Source organism: Diuraphis noxia, unplaced genomic scaffold (genome assembly GCF_037042655.1).
Source record: "Diuraphis noxia isolate RWA-SAM2 unplaced genomic scaffold, SU_Dnox_SAM2 contig0002, whole genome shotgun sequence".
In the NCBI taxonomy this organism is placed as follows: Eukaryota; Metazoa; Arthropoda; class Insecta; order Hemiptera; family Aphididae; genus Diuraphis; species Diuraphis noxia.
In genome coordinates, this window is record NW_028301712.1 from 79,975,429 (window position 1) to 79,997,327 (window position 21,899).

General features: G+C 28.7%; 1 protein-coding gene across 5 annotated transcripts in view; it reads right to left on the reverse strand.

Moving 5' to 3' along the window:
- The window catches only part of LOC107169112 (dual 3',5'-cyclic-AMP and -GMP phosphodiesterase 11-like), an 80,192-nt gene that overhangs the window by 19,746 nt on the left and 38,547 nt on the right, over positions 1 to 21,899 (reverse strand). For 3 of the 5 annotated variants that reach the window (XM_089219151.1, XM_015518753.2, XM_089219153.1), the window contains one exon: positions 21,138 to 21,257. In XM_089219151.1, the coding sequence (XP_089075277.1) occupies positions 21,138 to 21,257 (120 nt within the window). Of the gene's footprint in view, positions 1 to 16,609; positions 17,110 to 21,137; positions 21,258 to 21,899 lie in introns of those variants that run through there. The other 2 variants (XM_089219154.1, XM_089219152.1) reach the window with 1 other exon arrangement.

The window sequence follows — 21,899 nt, forward strand, 5'->3', positions numbered from 1 at the left end:
ATTTATAGTGGGACATATTGCAGAAAAAGGCCTCGATCTCAAAATTTGTATCAAATAAAATGTGATGTCCCGTGGTCGAACTTCAGATACGTAGTATAATGTAGGTAATATATATACAATATAATATCATATTGTATAATATAGAAGTGTGAAAATTATCATTTTTATTTGTATGGGCTTTCAAAAATGTTTGTAGGCATGATAAATTAGCCATGGGTATTATAGGTACTTACAAATGTCGCGAAGGCCGAAATGATACATATAAAAACGACGATTTAATGTCAAATACAATGTAATACGAAAGTGCCTACAACTGTGATTGCTGCAAAACGTAATGCATGACGGCCGGCACGTAGGCTGTAGTAACGTAATGTTTGAAAAAGGGGTTGGGAGGGGAGAAATGGAGATACGTCGTGTGTATAATAAATGTGATTTATAAAAAGCGATTAAGGTCGATTATCATTGAGAAGTAAGTGAAGCACACGTCCGTCCGTCCGTATATATTATATTATTATATACTATAAAACTATAATATTATTGTTGTATTTGCTACCGTGTAAAATATTATAATGATTTGTTAGTGCGTATTACGATTATAATATCATATAAAAACATGAGGTGCATGCGTATAGCGCGCATTATTATCGCAAGTTACGAGTAATCAACAAGACTGTTTGCCTGCATGGGTTAGGTAGGTATACTGAAGTCACGTCGAACAAGTTCGTAAAAAAAAAAAAAAAACTGAAATATATTAAGCGTTTAATGTAAAGCGGATTTAAAATCTATTTGGAATTTAAAGACCCTGCTGCACATTTACATGATTAATAGTGACGATACGAATTATTAGTGTTTCTGTTAATCGTGAACTTGTACAATAAAATATGTGCACGTTGAGTAAAAATTGAAACGCACTTACCATTTATAATAATTGTCCATACTATTACTACTACTACTACTAATAATAATAATAAATTAATCAACAATCAACCAGAAAATTTATTTGAACTTTGAAACATTCCATAATAGCAGTTCTTCGTGTCGATTTTATTAATTTCAGGCACGAATTAAGTTTTCAGCTATTTGCTCGAATTGCGCATTTAATAATATGTTTGTTATAATATTTGCTTAATATTATGGGACCAACGGTGTAATACCGCAGTCCGCTATCACATAAACGAATTCAATATAGTGTTAAAATCGTATATAGATAATGACTAATAGGTAACGACTTGTTATAACGCTTTCATATAATGTTCTAATTTTCATTTGTCGTATCAGTTTAGCATGTGCATGTTATATCATGGAAGTAATAATATTATAATATTTAATATATCATTATATTAAGCTATATGCCTATATGTTATCATTATATTAAGCTATATGTTATACAATTATTATCATTGTCAAACTTATATAAATCGATCTCCTACAGTCCTACATCATAATTATATCATATTATTATCCTACGCATAATACATGCAGGCATAACGCGATCGACGTAACTAGGGGGCTAAGGTGAACTTATAGCCTCCACGATTTAAGTTTTTAGCCCCACCCCTATTGAGCCTTGGGCGTAGTCATAACCCCGTGGTTTGACGCCATTGCAATGCATAATGTATTACCATAGTACGACTGCTGTGCTGTAGTTATTTTACACACTTCACTAATAAAAAATTAATACTAATCTTCTTCAAAGCATTATCAGCTATTACGCGCTACGCATTATTAATGCATCATGTAAATTAAACAATACAAATTTGACACAATTCTTGAGTGGGTTTGAATAAATGGGAATTGTAAATCATTATTTTTTTCATTTATTATCGGCTCAAGGATTGTAGACATAGTTCGATTTTTTTTTATGTTTGATGTACTTATTGTACTTGATGTTTACCTACTCATCATTAACAATACGTATAATGTGCAATAACATTATTATTTAATTTGTCAAAGATATTGTTTATTAAATTTAAGTGATATTTCACTATTTAAACCGCAATTAATTTGTTTTTTTTTTGCCATGGTTATAGACGTGTGCAGGCCTTTTTTCAGTGTATGCAAAAGGCTGCCACTGGCGCTTAAGATACTACCTAGTATAGTTTCTGCTAGATATAGCTGAATTTATGATTTTTTTTTGGTATAAATGAGCTTTAATTATTTAATTATTATTGCACGTACCTATAGATCTAATCTATGCAAAACCACAGTTAATTTATTACACGCGCACTATCATTATTGTTGTAGTAATTACGAAATAAACGACGGTTAATGTACCAGATTATTGATTTTCTGTGAAGATTTATGCTTATATAAAGTATATGGTTTAAATCGATAGTTATATTCGAAATTAAAGTGAAATATAAGGAGTAAGCAGTGCGCCATCGGTCACAGTGGCAGATTCAGTCGTGGAGGGTCACAAGATCACGTTCCCCCTGTAAATTTTCTATCGAAAATTTGTTTTATATAACTTCGAGTATCATATATATGAAAAATTTAGTTAATAAGAATAATAGTATCAACTATTAATTATTATTATAATCATTATTTGCATTTAAACTGATAAAACAGGATTTATGGCTTTAGTGTCTTATCCTACCTAATAATAATTATAACCATTAGCTATTAATTGAAATTAAATTATACTGCAATTATATGTGCCCCCCTTTAAAAATAACGAATATCCGCCCCTGATCGACTATATTAAACTGATGTGAAATATATAAAAGTGAATGAAATAATACAATAAATTATTACGTCAAAAAATATCTACAAATGATTATACATTTGATATTATCCAATTTTACTTTGAAATGACCTTTAAACCATGCATAAATTCTTTATTACATTTTTTTTTTTATCTACATCACTATAAAAGGCTTTAACCCACGTCGAATACATTATAACAACATAAAACCTGATAGTTTTAAAAGCGTTAAAAATAAAGTATACTTTTGAATATTTTAAATCAAAACATTTTATACCGATTACATACTTCGATAAATATTATAGTATTTACTACTTAGTAATCAAAATGCATTGTTATCAAATCAATATGTTTTATAACAATAGAGTGTAGAGTCTACATTGTAGACTCACACATTAGAAAGAAGAGCGCGAGTTTAAGTGGAATATTTTCTTATGTCAATTAAGTCACTTAAGTATTGTACAATATTATAACAGGCAATATATTATGCATATTTTAAGAATTTAGACGCCATCCATCATAACAAACGATAATAAAACTACATAATACACATAATAATAATTAATAGGTATGAGGTATACTGCGAACAGACGGACACATCAACTATATTACGTAAAATCGAACCAAGTGTTATTGATAACATAAATCTGCATTTTTATTAATTTATTATATTTTGAATATGTAGATACTTCAAATATTTTATTACATTTCGGTTTTAGACAATCTGCATACGCAGAGTATAATCAAATTATACGACACGGCCACACGGGGTAAATTGACAAATGTACCACGTGGCCATCGATCTCGGGACATTCAATATATGCGACGACGACCATCATATACCCATAGAGTTCATCCCTCCGTCTCTGCGCCTCCCTTCCTAACCTGATTTGAACACAAAAGCTGTCGGTGGGTAGTATACTGTATACATAATAATAGTATAACATCCAATGAATCATTCTGTAAGGTCTGTATATCTGACGATTGCCGTCGGAATTCGGACGCCACGATAATAATACTATACACCCGAACGAAAATAAGCGTATATAGATTATGTGTAGGTATAAAGTACAGTTTGCAGAGTACCCCCACAGACGTCACCCGTGACCGATGGAGAAACATTATTTGACCGTCGGTCAACGCCAATGGCTCAAAATTACGGGGTGATTTATGAAGCGTATAACACTCATTATTACAAAAAGTGTAAATGTTTTTGAAAATATAATTTTACATAGCTTCAAGTCGTTTACAAAACAACGTTTTTATTAAAAAATTATATTTTTAACATTTTTTTATCCCTATAATTTTTTAAGTTTTTTACTTTTTTGAATGACAACATGTAGTTTTAATTTGATATTCCAAAACAGAATATTTTTCTAAGTATTTCGATACATAAAAATTCAATTTAGGGTTAGTAGTTTATGAGGTATAAGTATTTAAAATTTAGATGAATAGAGTGGTACGGAGTTACCCCGCGACATATTTGTCTACTACTCCGCTCATCTAAACTTTAAATACTTATACCTCATAAACTACTAGCCTTAAATTCAATTTTTATGTATCGAAATACTTAGAAAAATATTCTGTTTTGGAATATCAAATTAAAACTACATGTTGTCATTCAAAAAAGTAAAAAACTTAAAAAATGTTAAAAATATAATTTTTTAATAAAAACGTTGTTTTGTAAACGACTTGAAGCTATGTAAAATTATATTTTCAAAAACATTTACACTTTTTGTAATAATGAGTGTTGTACACTACACTCCATGAATCACCCTGTATAATACGCAAAAGCGTTATATTATATTACTATATACGGACACATCCTATAAATAATACGAAAGTGTATCATAAAAAAACGTGTAAAATTGATACATAGGTAATTACAGGAGCGTTGTTTATAGAATGTTGCAAGCACATATATAAATATACACAGCGTATAGGACTACAGAAGTGAAAAGTTGATGGAAATATATTATAATGTCCTAATCGTCTAAGATGCATATAAAATAAAACTAAATTGATTTATCGTTCTAGTTTTATTTTACCTCGTTGTGAATCAAAATTGTACTTAAATATTTTTACAACATTGAAAGAAATGCTAATTTTGATTTGAATTGAATTTAAATTATGAAAATAATTATAAATATTTTTAATTGTATATTTTGTACAGAATAAAATAATTACACGTATCTGTATATTACTTAAATAAATGTAACATTATATTATAATAACATAATTTATACTCGTAGGGTGGTGAAAGTACACGTATATTGTGATAAGACCATTATAGTAACCATAGCTGTGTGTACGGAATATGCAGGGTATGCCATAAGGGACCATTTACATCCTCTCGAAACCTTTTTTATATTCTTAAAGAATACAGTGCTTAAAAATTGAAAATTTTGATTGAAAACATACCTATAGAGTCGGAAGAGGTAATAAATATTTTATATATTGTTTTAAATAATAATAATAATTGGAGATTTTATGATACAACTTTTTTTTTGTGTATAAAATCCAATTTTTGTTTTGCATTCCAGTCAATGAAGTCTATCAATGCCTATACTATAATAACTTAATAATTGTAACATGGATACCTATTTTATCTTAGACTTTATCATATTGTATTTGTAATTATAGAATTTTTATCACAAGCTTAACAAATTCAATAAGAGATATAAAGTATTAGGTACCTATACAGTTGATAGATATTATTACGACAATGTATATTATGTATAAGCCGTATATTTCACGCTTTTGTGCATTAACTAATAACTGAATTACAATAAAATAAACATATTTAAACAATATGAATATTGTTCAAATAGTCCAAAGATGACTTGAGATACAACATCAACGTATCATATACACCCAGTGAAAAACAAGTGTATTAAAAATAAAAATAAAATTATCAGTTAATTAACAATAGTCTGTTAACAAATTGGATCTACTTGCAGGTACTCTGGCAAAAATGATTGCCTTATTTCAAAAACGAATAACCCACGATACTTAAAAAAAAAATTTTAACACATTATAATTTTCAATATATATTTTGGCCTTTTTTTTGCAGGGCTATTTATAGGTATCACAAATGTTTATGGTATTTAAAAAAAACATTTATCTGAAATGATATTAGAATTACTATTAAGTATATGCAATTTACCTATGTTTTATGCAATATGTAGTTCAACCGCTTTAATTTGATATGATTTTGATTTTATCTAAGTATACAGATGATTATAGTTGAGTATTTTTCTAATTTTCTCTATTTTTTAAAATCGCATAAATTGGACTAAAATGCATCAATATTTAATTTAAAAAATAAAACAATGTTATGCGATAGATAATAAAAATACTTAAAAGCACAATTAGGTGATAACATTCAAATTGAGAAAATCACTGAAAGAATTTCTGTATCATAAATAATGCAAATTATTATTTTCTTTGAATTATTGTAGTCAGTACGTATAATCGATAGCTATACACAACATAATATAGTGTCAAAATGTACCTAATCATGAACACACATACACGCATGTATAATTTTATGTGCATATACCAACTTGGCTACTTATACATACCTAGTTAATATAAGTTTATAAATAATAAATAATAAAAAACAAAACGATAACAAGTAGACAAGTTTACTGACTTTTGAATAATGCTTTATTTGTAAATAAAATACATAATTTAATAACACATTTTTTCACCTGTTATCAAACATAATAATATTTTAACAGTTCCCTCCCTTCACAGGCTAATGACCCCTGCTGTCGATGCCTCAACTCCAATAAAAAAAAAATAATAATAATAATAATAATAGAATTGTAAATAGAAAATAATAGGTAAAGGACACTCAAATTTTAAATTTATAAGTATAAAATATTAATAAAAAATAAAAATAAATAATAATTTAATTAAAAAGAAATATTTCCTTGAATACATTAACGTCAAATTTAAGCGCCATTGTGGAATTATAACTTGTGGGATTTAGAAACTATCGTGTTCGAAGTTGTCAAGTCACATAAACAAATTTTTAGACGAGATCACAGCATTAACTTTGTTCTATCGTCACATTTAAAACTAAGTCTGATATTATTATTTTAAATCGAATAACTTACATAAAAAGATGATATTAACAGTTGGCGCTTAATGAAATATGGTAATTGTGTGTTCTTTTATAAGTTCTAATAGTTCGATGTTATAGAAGGTCAGTTTACGTGTAAAAAATTAATAACTAGAACAAAACTGTATCAATAGTGCAAAATGTAAATTTGATACGTTGTGCGTATAATCATTGGTATATAATATGATACATAAATACGATGGATTGTTGTATTACGACGTCCTCTTAATAAAATACTAATATATTGTGTGGCAAGGAACAACAGCAATGTTTAGTATGAATGAGCCAATTGTAGTTTGTATCAAGGCCAAAAGAACACCCAAAACGAAAAAAACACGATAACACCACGCACACACACGCGTGCACACAAACATACACACACGCCTATAGTTTACGAAGCTGTTGGGGTCAAAACACAACCTACGTGTGCGTGGGTTACGTTATCTTCTTGTACCCAAAGAGCTTATCAGCTTATTTAGTTTGTATTCATTGTGCATGAAACCGATACAAGCACGGTTTTATGCTGACGTAAAAACAAAAAAAGAGAAAATGGATTTCATTTTAGCGAATAGCGGCTAATTACCTGCCTAGAATTGTGAACAATCGATTGGTTTACAATAAAAATCGATAAAAACTAGTCGGACAGCTAAAAAGAAAAAACAAATATCGTCCCTATAGTTAATGGCATAGTGTGTATAATACAATAGTACCATTACCATACATTTATATAATAGCTACTTCTATGGAGTAAGAAATTCAAAAGCCTCCGCAGAATAAAAGTATCAGAAGGGCTGACGACGACGAAATGCAAGAATAATATTCCTAAGCCTTCTCATATTTTATCTAGGCCCGAATCTGAATATATAACAAATAACAATGCTTGCAAAAAAAAACCGTATCTGACAATAGATGAAAGATTCTCATTCCTACGATTATGGCTTATGACACACAAAATCAACCGACATCAGAAAACTACTTGTATTGATATAATTTGAGATGCCATAGCTTATTATTGTATGAACGATATTATAAACATAGTATACTACATAATATTTACTCATACGATGAATTACTATAATTGTTATATCTATATAATATATATGTATATAATTATGGGCTAAGCATATATTAACGTCGTTAGTGATCATATATTATAGGTGTAAAAATTGACGAAGGTACATTAATACTGCTTATAATAGTAGAACCATAAATTTATAACTTATGACATAATTGCATGATGTTCTATGACGACAAATTGACAAAAAAAAACTAATAAAAGAAATCTAGTTCGGAAAAAAGAATCTTTTGAACCCAATTATAATTAATTTATAACTAATAATAATGACCTACGCCATTGTACTTCTCTCTCACTCTCATTCTTACTCACTTCTCGTGCTATATTATTATCTATTTATCTACATTAACACCGATGTACATTTTTTATAGGTATATCATATTACGACGTTGTACTCCCATGTGATGAACAAATAAATTATCGAATTATAACAGAAAATCGAGAAAAATAAATATGTACTAAAGATTTTAATTGTATTTTATTATTAATGAAAACCATAATGAATACAACTATATTCTTTATGAATGGAAGTCCTACACAATAGTGTAATAGGACACAACTGTTTTTTAAATGTACACATTTTTAACTACCTACAATTAATATTAACATAATTAAAATAAAGTCCTAGGGTAGGACTAACACCGCGTAACCCACCACAGGTTCACGCATTTTTATTTATTAAAATTATAATTTATAACATAAATTATAAAATGAAAATAATTTTCATTTTTATTTAGGAATCACTGCCTTGAGGTATTTTCCACAAGTGTAAAATGGTATGAGAATTTTTTTATCCCATTGGCACGAGATTCTGATCTATTTTTGGTACTTGGCCCTCCCCTTCCTATACTGCCATTATTAGTTTTACGTCCCACGGAGAAATAAGGTTTTGTATAATAATTCGCTACAGCCGACTGATGGGTTGAGGACCTAAGAATTTCAAAATCTAAATAACATATTATGCATAAAATTGTGGTGTGGTCTGTACAATAATATATTAAGTCTGTCTAGGCGTCGCGTGTGCCAATTTTTGTCCCCTTATCACTATTAAAACAAAACTATTCTATTTGTGTATGGAAAAATCACAACCAACAAGTTGTATCCTGTTCTTTGATAATGGACAACAAAATGTAAAATAAATGACAGCATATTATTATGTTTCTAAAAATCTACCTAAATTTAATATTACAGTATAGTATTATACCATTTATTTATTAATTTAAATTAAAATGCAAGCAATATAGTTACTAAAATATATTGATAACGATTTCTTATAAACGAACCATTAATATTTAATGAACATAATTTTGTTTTAATGATTATTAAAAGGTTATACATTACATATTTATATGTTGCAAGAATATATATTCATTGTTTTTTAAAATTATATTTCAAATAATTTATATGTGTGTACAATATTATAATAGGTACGCATTCGAATACGTATAGAATTATCGGGAAATCGCATTGTTGAATGAATAAATCATATTATTATTGTACCCGGCTTCAATGAAATAGTTTTAACATGACTCTGGACAATGGAAAACAACAGAGACAGAGATAAATGATGATAATAATAATATTAAAAATATCGATTATTTCAATAAATAACCAATCGGGCTCACTTCAGGATAACATAAATAATTTGTGCGCGTGAATGGACTGCTAAACGTCATTGTATGGGTCCGCACGACGTTCATATTACGCTTTACGTCTTCAGTAAACATCATATTATATTATGTATAATATTATAGGTATTATGATAATTATTTAATCCAAATAATATTTATAATAAATGTCTAATGTACTCTCCTGAAATGTATCACTGTTAATTCTATATGCAGCCCTTATTTATTAGTTTGTATTACTTTAGTTATTACGCATAAGTTTATATTTAGTGTTACAACTTCTATCTTTAATGAATATATTATAGTAATTTCTTGTAGCCAATGGCCCCAGTCGCCGAGGCATTTGAAATCAATAATAAAAAAAAAATAATTATTTACATAGTTTACTCCATTTAATAAAGACACACTCGAATATTCAATTTATTTTATAAATAATCACATAAAGCAGAACATATTGCAGTTGAAAAAATCGCGAAATGACTGCACAGCTTTCGACACACACGTGCGCGCGTGCGCAGGTATTACATTATACACAAACGTAAACACTAAACATGATACTGTTATAAGGTAGGTAGAAAAAAAAACAATATGCCACACGCGATTTGTATGGAAGACACGGGACTTCCGAAATGGGTTTGAAAAAATTTTCAAGTTGACCTACCGCGTTGTATAATGCAAATGTTATAGGCGTTCATGATGGGATGCAGTAATGGGCAGTAATGTCGTAAAATATAACTTTGCTCCGTGACTCGATTCAGTTAACACTATACACTCCGATGGAGAAGGCTCTTGTGTATTATTATTATTATTATTTTATGTTCTTTTTTTATTATTTCCATCCATTGGCAGCAGCGTAGTCGCCGAACTATTATCATCATAATATCGGTTTTCGTCCACGCTATATAATATTATATTATTCTACGCAGTGGTCGGTCGACGATATCGACATACTAAACCATCACGTTGGAACAAATAAAAAAAAATTTAAAAACGGTATTTAAGTCGGAAAAGAATATTTACTTGTCACCAATAGGTATACACTTTTATTAAGTATTATAATGGGTATAAGACGAAAATGACGATCTTATATTTGCTTGTACACAGAAGATCGTATTTTATCGAAAATCTTGATACGTGCATACGTATATACATATCTATAATGAAGTTTGTGTGAACAACGCAATCATTACCTAAAACACAACCTATTTTATGGTAGAAAATAGAAATAATTATTGACCGAAAATTAATAGATGGATATATAATATAGAAAAGGAAACATATTATTTTTATTTTATAAAACTGTACGCCATTATATATAGATAAGATTTTCGACTGCGAACTGCAAAAATGTTTTATTCGTTTCAAGTTTTCAACACTAATAAAACGATATTTGGTTGTGAACTTTTTAAAAATTATAAGACTTGTTTATTTTACGACGAGATATTTACGGAATTTGATCAAAAAATAGCCTCGATAATATTAACGTATACCTATATCTTATTTCTAAATAATACCGATAGTTGATACTTATATTCTGTAAATATTATTAGTGGACAAATTAACGTAATATTATGGTATGCGTCACTATACACTCAGCGTCAGCCAAATATGCCCTAGTAATATTGAAATTGAAATGCGTAGATACATAATAGATGTGTATAATTTATGTAAATTATAAATTCAATCATTTAAAGTTATTAAGCCCTATTCATACACGTTTCAACATTTCTTTAAAGTCTTTATATATTGTACAATAAAATTCTAGGTACATAATATAATCTCATCAGATGGAAAATGTGCTAAGTACATATTATATTATACCATATTTAATTATATGCTTGGTAATTATATTGGAATCGTATAACAATTATTTGAGTATCAATTACACAATACACAATTTGAAAAAATTATAATTTTTACACAAGAAAACTACTCTCTCGCTAGTTTAGAAAAGCGAATAATATGCGGAGTGTGTATTGTTATAGATTCTATCACACCATATTCAAATATTGTATGCGGTATAAGGTCTAGCAAAATTAATGACTTATAAGTATATTATATTACATATCAATAATTATTAATTGTATTAATATCTCATTAATATAATTATTATTTTATAGGTATACAATATGTATATCAACTTCAAAGTTGTTAGTAACCAGCGTAGTTGTTTATGTATCATGTAACGTAAATCGTAATCAGAAAAAAATGTATATATTATAATAATTCAATTTAAATTGTACAATAAGTCAGCATTAAATGTGAACGATATTATTATATTCTAAAAAAATTGAATAATAATTATTATATGGTATAAACAAATCTAGGACAAATTTTCAGCTTACATTATAATTTATAATACATTGTTACTAGTGAGAATCCATTAAATCTAAATAATATACAAAACATAATCAAAGAAAAGAGATAATAATAATTTTAAACTTGTTGTTGTTATAACGCCTTTATATAATATGGTTTCTTTAAGACTGATTATATCAAATATCAATGCAAATGTCGTAGTCAATACATGAAACAATTTATTTAGACCGTTAATTTTGAAATACGATATTATGTTTATAACGCATTTGTTTTTATTATACATAAACTGTTGGAATTTAAATAATTCCCAAGCATAAAATGGAACATTACTTTTTATATGTTTGTTATTTAAACAGTTATTTCATATTGAATATTTATTTTTTATTTTTCATCAAACTCGATATTTAAAGACTTAATGCATTTATGCATAGCAAATATATATAATATTAATTTCATATTTTAATTATTTAAAAATTGACTTTTTGAGAGAAAAGCTTTTATTTGTTAGGTGCACATCAATTTATAAACACAATATATAAGTAGTTATACATTTGGATCTATTGGAATAGATTTATGTATGCATATAATATACGTTTTGTATTTTTTTCTTGTTGAAAACCGTTGAAATGTATAACTAGCTTTATCTAGGTTCATAATATTTAAATATTATTGAGATTAGAATAGGTAATTTTTTTTCAATACAAGACAAAAAATACTGACTTAACTTTCAAAATTCATTATCAAATATGTTTATAGAATTTATGACATATTCGCCATTCGGTTCATAATATTAACATTTATAGTAACCAGTTACAAGTCAAGACGTGATTTACATTTTATTGAGGTAAATACAGCATTTATATCAGGTTTATATTGATAAAAAATCTCATTCTAGATAAGCACTTCTATCCAATAAATATGTCTAATAGGTACTTGGAAATGACAATATGAATTAATTAATATTATTCTATTATCTTTATTCTATTATATAAATTAAAATATAAACAAGCTGCTGTGAACATTAAACCTCCTTATTTAATCAATAATAATATACTAATTAATCGGGTTATAGTACCTACCTATTAATATTTTTTTGCATTACATTCAAAAATTTATTCTATGACAATATATTCCTAAATATATTCACATTCGTTATTGTCAAAAATTTGTGATATAATATAAGCATGTGATAAGTAAATATCTACCAGAAAATAATACACAATAAATAATAAAAATCGATTTATTAAAATTAAAATTGCAGTAGATAACTTACTATACACTAGACAGCACTAAATAATTACAATAAATCAATGGAGCTATAAATTAAATCTCAATGTAATTATATTACTCATTCATAGCTGCTTTAATGAACCCAATAGGGTAATTAATGCACAAGCTATTCAAAATTAGTAAATTATATAACATATAGTGATCACGAAACAATAAACTATAACAACAATATTTAATAATCTTTGTTGAAATATATTAAAATGTAAAGAAAAGTACTATACCAAGATATTTATTGTTAATTATTAAATATACAGGTAACTACTAAATAATGCTTTAATACTGCACGTTATTTTAATCGCTAACATTTAGTGGAAAGTAACAAGCAATTTACATTTTATAAAAAGTAAAATTATAATTAAATAAAGTATAAACTATAATACACACATTATAGTATGACGTATAAATGTATAATTATACAAATTATACCTCAACAGTTGGTATCGATAATAAAATTAACTTTAAGGAAAAAGTGTATTGTTTTATTAACGATTTATATTATATTTACTATTCATGTACACCTAACAAATAAAAGCTGTTCTCTCTCAAAAAGTAAATTTGTAAATAATTAAAATATAAAATTAATAACCCTGATAATATATTCAATACATTTAATAGTTCAAATACCGGTAAAATCGTAAATAACAGAGATTTGATTTTTATGCCAAGTAATACCTACATAATTTTCAAAAATATATTGTTAGTACCTAACAATAAATTAAATTAGATGCATAAAACGTCATAGTCTATTACAATACTGCGCATAATACAGTTATTTATAAAACTTGTTATTTCTTATTGCTAATCTATGTCTAAACTAGATCGTGGTTTACAAGTCTGGAGTTGATGTTATATATTTTTTTAATATTTATTGAAGTTAGGTATTTTATAAACACGGTGAATAGAACCAAAACAATAGCCAATATGTAGGTGTATGAAAATATTATACATTAATTTACGTAATACAGAAATCCCGCAATAGGCCAACACTAAAATATTTTTAAAAGTCTACCTATATCATATTATAAGCCTTAAAAGAATTATGCGAAAATATATCCAATGGGTGTTCAACATATGATATTCTTAAATACAGCGTAGTTATTACAGTTTATAGACGCTCATTACTATTACTAGGCGAATTTAAATAATACAATCGAATACAACACTTAATGTTTTTATGGTTTAATGTTATTGTATCCACTTAAAATTGAATAGTCCAATAATCCATATATGCATCTGAAAGTCCGTTAGGTAAGTACATAATAAAAAGGATGTATTGTATATTTTATGAGAATGGATAAATAAATATGAGATTTTATTTAAACCTGCAATTTCATGTTTGTTTAAATGTAGCAATTAAGGCATATTTTTAAAGTACAGTGAGTATAATATTATTATACTTTATCTTTAACTTGCAGACAATCTCGCGGGCAATATTATTAACACGGTTAAAAGGTTAACAGGTGATGTACATAATATTATAAAATAATTATTGCTGATACCTACATTGGTACCTAGTGTGTTGAATGTTTTTGACATCAAAATCTGAAATTGATAACGTTTCTAGGTATACAGCAATTATTGCTTATGAACACAACACGAGTAGCTTTTTATTTTTGCTTCCTCTCGAGACAAAATTTAAATATTAAAGAATCTCTAAGATAACATAAAATATTATCATAGAAAATTATGTTTTTTCTTCATTAACTCGTCTTCGTTGATGCTACTGTTATTATATTATTATAATATTCTATTGACGGATTCAGAGGCGAATACGATGTTTTGATTTTGCTGAAAATACCTACATGCACGTATGATTCTATATTCTATACAGTCTATACCGGAAGCAAACTCCGTATGGGCCTGGAAAATGGGGAGAGTATCCATAGTAATATATTGTCAGTAAACAAATAACTATAGACGGCAAAAACGTAGTACCATTAATAAAAATAACACGACGCAAAAGAAAATAGGGTCGGTATAAACACTTTGTCACGCAGTAAAGTCGACCTCAAAAAAAAAAAGAAAGAAACTTATAGTGAAATACAATATATATATATATATATGTATAATATTAATATATATATATATACATATACGCTTATTTGTCCTTGAAACTATACACATACGTAAATAGTGTTATTTATGCGAACACACGCCACCGACGGACGGCATATCAACACGGCAATTTTCCACCTGTATCCAGACTCCGGTATTTACGTCGCATTCGAAGCATAACGGCCGGAGGCCAAGGGCGCGGCGCGTTCGCGACGATTTTGAAAATTTCCAAAAACAACACTCGCGCTTGGATTTGAAATTAAATAATATACACGTTGTACACCATATTTTATAAAATAGGTATAATATATTGGGGGCGGCGGCGGTGTCCCGGAAATATTTACCTCGGATCATGGTAATAATGGGAATTGTAAGGTTTAAGTATAATTAAATGGTCCTTTACACAGTTACACGTCATTACCCAACGCGTATACCATAACCGTATAGTGCTGCACGTCTGAACTTGTCGAGTTCCGATGTAATTTATTGATTTAGACAAGACGTTTAAAAGACCTGTGATTGGCATTGATTCCGAAAACACGTTTTGAACGTGTAATGTTATTATCATCATAATACCTACACGCGCCACTGCAGGTATTGCATTTTTGTTTGCCACCGTTTTTCTTCGTATTTCCGACTGATTTCGACAGGACATGGTCACATGGAGGATACTGCGCACCGGGTAATAATTACGGTATAGCAACGACTGCGTTTTTATAACCGTATGTGTGTAAAGTATATTATAGTCTGCACGATCACATCGGCGCAACGCGCCTTGTGTCCGATTACGTACGATTGTTTCACTGCAGGCGACTTGTGACTAGTCACTAAGTGCGCCGCTAGAATTTATTAAATTACCTATTATAAACCTATACTCGCGTGTTGTGCACCGCTAATTACCGACTTATTAAGCATCAAAAACGTTTACGTATAGATATACATACGAGCAAAGTAGTGTATAATAATGTCGTTGTATTAATTATCGCCGTGCGCGCTTACATTGTATACGATACGAGTCCATTATACGACGACGAAAATAATTTACCGACCAACGGACGTTGTCTGGGCATCGTAACAATATCAGGAGAGATTTTTCGAGTGGCCATAAAAGGGAACGGGTGCTCACAAATTTTCGAAACGAACAAACCTATGCGACGGATATCGATGACAATAATAATTAATAATTACCAACCATTCGTAATTTGCGTATAAACTCGCAACCAACTATCAATGAAAATACTAGGTATATTGCCCAATACTGATATCACTATCAATGTACTGGGAAATGGGCATCAATTAGTATCCATATACTATGTAATAATTCAATGTATACACGAGTCGTTTTGGCATTTTACCGAGCTGGGACCCGTAGTATAATATAGTTTATTTGACGGATGTACGGTATTTACCTTTTTTGTTCAAATAATTCTTGACGCATTTCAGGAACTCCGGCAACCGGAATGTGTGCATGGTTCTTTTAAACCAGTCATAAAAATGTCAGCGACTTTTACTAATGTTTTTTTTTCGTGAAAATCTCTGTTGTCTTTTGCCTGATTATTTATTTTCTGAGATATTAAAATATTATATTTTATTAAAAAATATTTACAAAAATTGTAATCAAACAAAAAGGCCGTTGTCGTCGCGGACGGTGTCTTGCACCACGTTTAACGTCAACGCACACACATAGGAGACTACCGCGGTGTTGTACACGAAACGATAAACAAACAACAACACTGCGATACGTAAATTTTCGAAAAAAAATAAAATAATATCAACGGATGTCGGAAATAGTGATGAAAAAAGAGATTAAAGAACAGAGAGAGAGAGAAAGAGATTTAGAGCGAAAGCCGCGTGCTTAAGTACACATAACACCAGAATCAGTGTTCAGCGTCTAACCGTCGGTAACAAACTGAACCGATTCCGAAGTCGAACTAGCTAGGCGCAGTGAACGTCGCGACGGCGGTGGCGGCGGCGGTAGTGGCGCGCGGTGGCGGCGGGCGGACGCGTATGTGTTTTAGTAACACACGAGAACGTATATGCGACCGGATGGACGGACGGAAAAGGGTTACCCGCAACGAATACTCTGCAAGATCTTCGCACGCGCGCTTTGGCATCTGTGTGTTTGCTCATACCTCGTGGATGGTATATTATGCTAAAAAACCCGCCGCTGACTATCACTCGTTTTATCAATGTGTTTTACATTATCGCGCTTGCGACTACTATATTAAAGTGTTTTAAATATTTTTTTCGTCAAAAAAATTTCTAACCAGTCCACAGTCGGTGATTATAGATACCTGTCAAATAGGTACGTGTATGTATATATAAAAAAAATAAAAATCTGCTTGACGTTAACTTACCTATTATAGGCAGTATTTTAGCTGTATAGGTATGAGATATCATACAGGTAGTAGGTACATCAACGTATGCAAAATATTCAAATATCTTATGTTATATTAATTTATCTATTGAGAGATATGTATTGCGTTTCGTAATAATTCTCATAATATAATACCGACAAATCCACCTTAAAACTTTATATAATATTATTTAAGTACACATAAAAATTACTTTTTATGACAAAACAATTAAATTATTGTCCAATCAATTAGTTATACTGACTACATTTTGACATCAATTGAAAGTTTTAAAGACTATAATATTATATTGAAAAGAATTTTATTTTTTCTGGTAAATCACGTCAGTATTTTTACTCATATTATTCTATATCTCAAAATATCTTGGAAGACAGTATGACTCATGATTTGACAATAAAAAACTGTAGTTATAGAAAGTAGAAACACTGCTGTTGGCGATTATTCCAAGCGCAAATCCGAAATATCTTTATAGGTTATTATCATAATTTATAATTATTTTATAATGTGATATTTTCAATGTTCCTTTATGTGAGAAATAAAAATTTGATATTTTTATTTATTAAGAGGGAGAAAGCGTCAAATGGTTAGACTTCATGTTTACAGTGCCAAAATCATATAATAATGTAGTACATTGTATACTCATACATTTAACGTACCTATAACTCCGGTCTTAATATTATTAGAGTTCATGTAGAACCATTTTTTGTACTATAATAGTTTTCTATCCTTTGTTTGTGAATAGTATTATGTTTATCTCGATAGATTGAGAAATGAAGGTAAACCTCTAGTGTTCAGGTTCGCGCGTAATTCAAATATAATTTCATATAATCCACGGTTCTAATATTCTATAGAATATACGATTCCTCCAACCAGAGTTTTTGATTTTAATTTTGAAGTCTTATAATATCTGATAAATGTATTAATAAAATAAACTTGGTATTGGTGGTTCCTAGAATTCAGTAACTATAACTGAGAGCACGAAATGAATTGACAAATTATATGATAACTTGATAACTGTACTTAAACATAATAAAAAAAATAACTGTAAGATATTTTTAATTTCCTAAATATTTATTGCGTACTTGGGTACGAATTATTAAAATTAAATTATTACTATACCTACCAGGAATTTTGAATACAATTCTTCAAAGACGTAGTTAATTTAAAGATTTTGATTTAAATATTTTATTAATATTATTCGATGAACAGCTAACAAGGCCAAACGAGAATATTGTTCATATTATGTTCATTGGTGTTCGTATTATAATAATACTATATTACTATATATAACTTATATTTTCATTTTTATTATACAACTATTAACACCCATATGGGAAAGATAAGACATTCAATCGAATTGTTACTTGCGATTTTCTTATTTCACCAGTAAAAAAACTGTTTAAATAGTGTTTATTCAAATTGATTTCGTGAAACCTGTGATTTTCATATGACCTATTCATTACTCATTTAAAACCTTGTTTAATTCTCGAATTGTTATTGTTATAGTTGAGTATTGTCTTTTACAATGATTGAAACAACTATAGGTAAGTTGTAGGTATAATAGCATAATACTAATTACTAATTAATACAAAAAATAATTAATAGCTGCTATGAATAATTCTCAGTGGATAAAATATATATTATTGAATAACAGTATTATGTCTATAGTACATTGTTTTTGAACAGTTAAAAGCTTTAGACAAGCTAATATTATATTTATTTTTGATAAGTTTTTTATCCACACAAATACAATCATTATTAGTTATTACTTTATATAGGTATACGATAAATGTATGATCAAACATGACATGATTAAAATGAGCATACGATTATATTTTGAATTGAAGTTTTTGATAATAAATAATAATACATAATATGCATTTTAGGCAAATAATAGTTTATAATATAACCAATGAGGCGAAAATAATTCGGTTATGTACAGCTTACAATTGCTAAATATAAATTCTTATACAATTTGAATTTTTTTTTTCTATATACTTGGCATTTTCTATTACACGGAAACAACATGTTTCGCAAAAACAAACCAATATACCAATACCTATAAAAGTGTGTATACAAATGCGTGTTTTAAAAAACCTTGTGCCTTATAAAGGTAAAAGATAAAAAAAATTGTAAATGTAGAAAAATAGATGAATACATAATTTTAAAAATACAACGTAAATGCTATATAAAATAGATAAATAAATGCAATATTCACAAACACACCCAAATACAATTTTTTTTTTTTTTTTGATTTCAACCCGCGAGCATTGTGCAACGATTTAATGATATTATAATATTACGTTAACGTTACGAATCATCACATCATCACAACGTCGGGCGGCGATATCAGATTCACAATATTGCGCTTCAAATGAATACCTAAATATTATAATACTATTGTACCTACATATTATTATATTTGTAGATGATAAAAATGTACGGGCGTGACCAAGGACTATAGATAACACTTTTTTCATTTTTTTTCCCATACACACACACACACACACATCAACCGTCACTATCATCATTATCATCATCATAATAACAATCACAATCTTCGTCATCATCATCAATAACAATGACGGTGATCATCATCGAAAAACAATAAAAACGATAACGGGAAAACAGTATTATATTATTCACTAAAACCGTATAGATTTCACTTGTCGTATTTATGAATGAACGAACGGCGAAGTGCCCCCCACCACCGGCCACACTACATTATTATATAATTATACTGTTATTAAAGACCACGACGATGTGATGAGATGGGATAGAGGGAGGGGGTAGTGGTGACCTGCCTGCGATGTGCATCCAAGCAGTAATGATAATAATAATAATAATAATAACAAAAATATAATTTAATTAATGATCCGCTACAAAACGCGAGCGTTCGATCGCATCGTGTTGTACGTTGTTTTTTTAAAACTTTTTTTTTTATTATCTGACTGCTGCTGTGCTTTGGTACATTTTCCGGACATTGGCATCATCTGGCCGGCACGAAAAAAAACACATGCGCATACGAATATAATACACACTAGGTAGAACACTGCAGAGCACACAATAACAATATTATATTGTTGTTATTATTAGCTATATGAGTATATGCCTATATTATAATATATGTGTGGTGTGTATTTTGTGTAATATTGTGAATAGTCAGTGAATGCTGTATAGCAGTAAAAATACATGACAAAGCCACAAAGGTCACATTTTTAAATTTATTTTTTAAACATTTGTTCACACCATTAGCTGTATTATCATATTTATTTTTATTTCATATCTATACCCTATACCTTAGGTAGTAAGATCATTTTTTTAATTTTTAATTTCATAATCTGTATTGACGTATTTGACATCGGTTAATACATAATAATAGAAAGGAATATAAACGACCTGATTCGAAAAACTTGATGAGCCAGGGGGAGGCTCCGCATCCCATAATATACATATATTTAACTATATATACCTATACCATAATACCACTTTTATTATTGTCTACTATAGTAGTGAATTATACGACTTATAATTTAAAAAATACCGTAATTTGTCGACTTACCATGTGCCCTGGTGCGGGATGACATCCATTGGATTGGCTGAGACGGCAATGAGCGGCTCCTGCCGGGCGAAGGATCTGTCATAGAGCCTGGAAATATATCCCCGGGAAAGAATCCGATATCTATAAACAGATCAATTTTCATTAAAATGTATTGTTGTTCAATAAAGCATACGCAGTAGACAAAAGGGAGTCTTATTAGTTATTATAATAGGTAACAGATTGAATATTAAAATCGAAGTTGATAAAAAACAAAATAAATTTTAATTTATTAGTTACCTACCTATAGTACCTCTATTAACTTTATTTTGCTACTTTTACAAATAATTAAATAAATGTAGTGTATACAATATACATACATAATAATGATTGCTAAAAATTTGAAATACGATAAAATTTGTTATACTTACATATATAGCATATAATATATTTATTATGACAAAAGTTTCCAAACTTTTTGATGGTGACACACAATTTTTGTAAAAAAAAATACATATTTATAGTAGGTATATAGCATGAATGCATGATTTTTTATGATTTTTTTGTTAAATTCGAGTAGGTATTATAACCGATTTTTTAGTCTATAAGCCACTGAACCTTACATCCGTGAGTTTTGTGTGCGGAGTCTATATTGTAATATATTTATAAAAAAATAAATGATTTCGTAAAATTTGTCAAATCTTATATCTTGTCAAAATTTGCATTTCATAAAAATCCTCGATTTTCCTTATTTTCCTCCTCCTGTAACGTACTTTTACTTTTTAC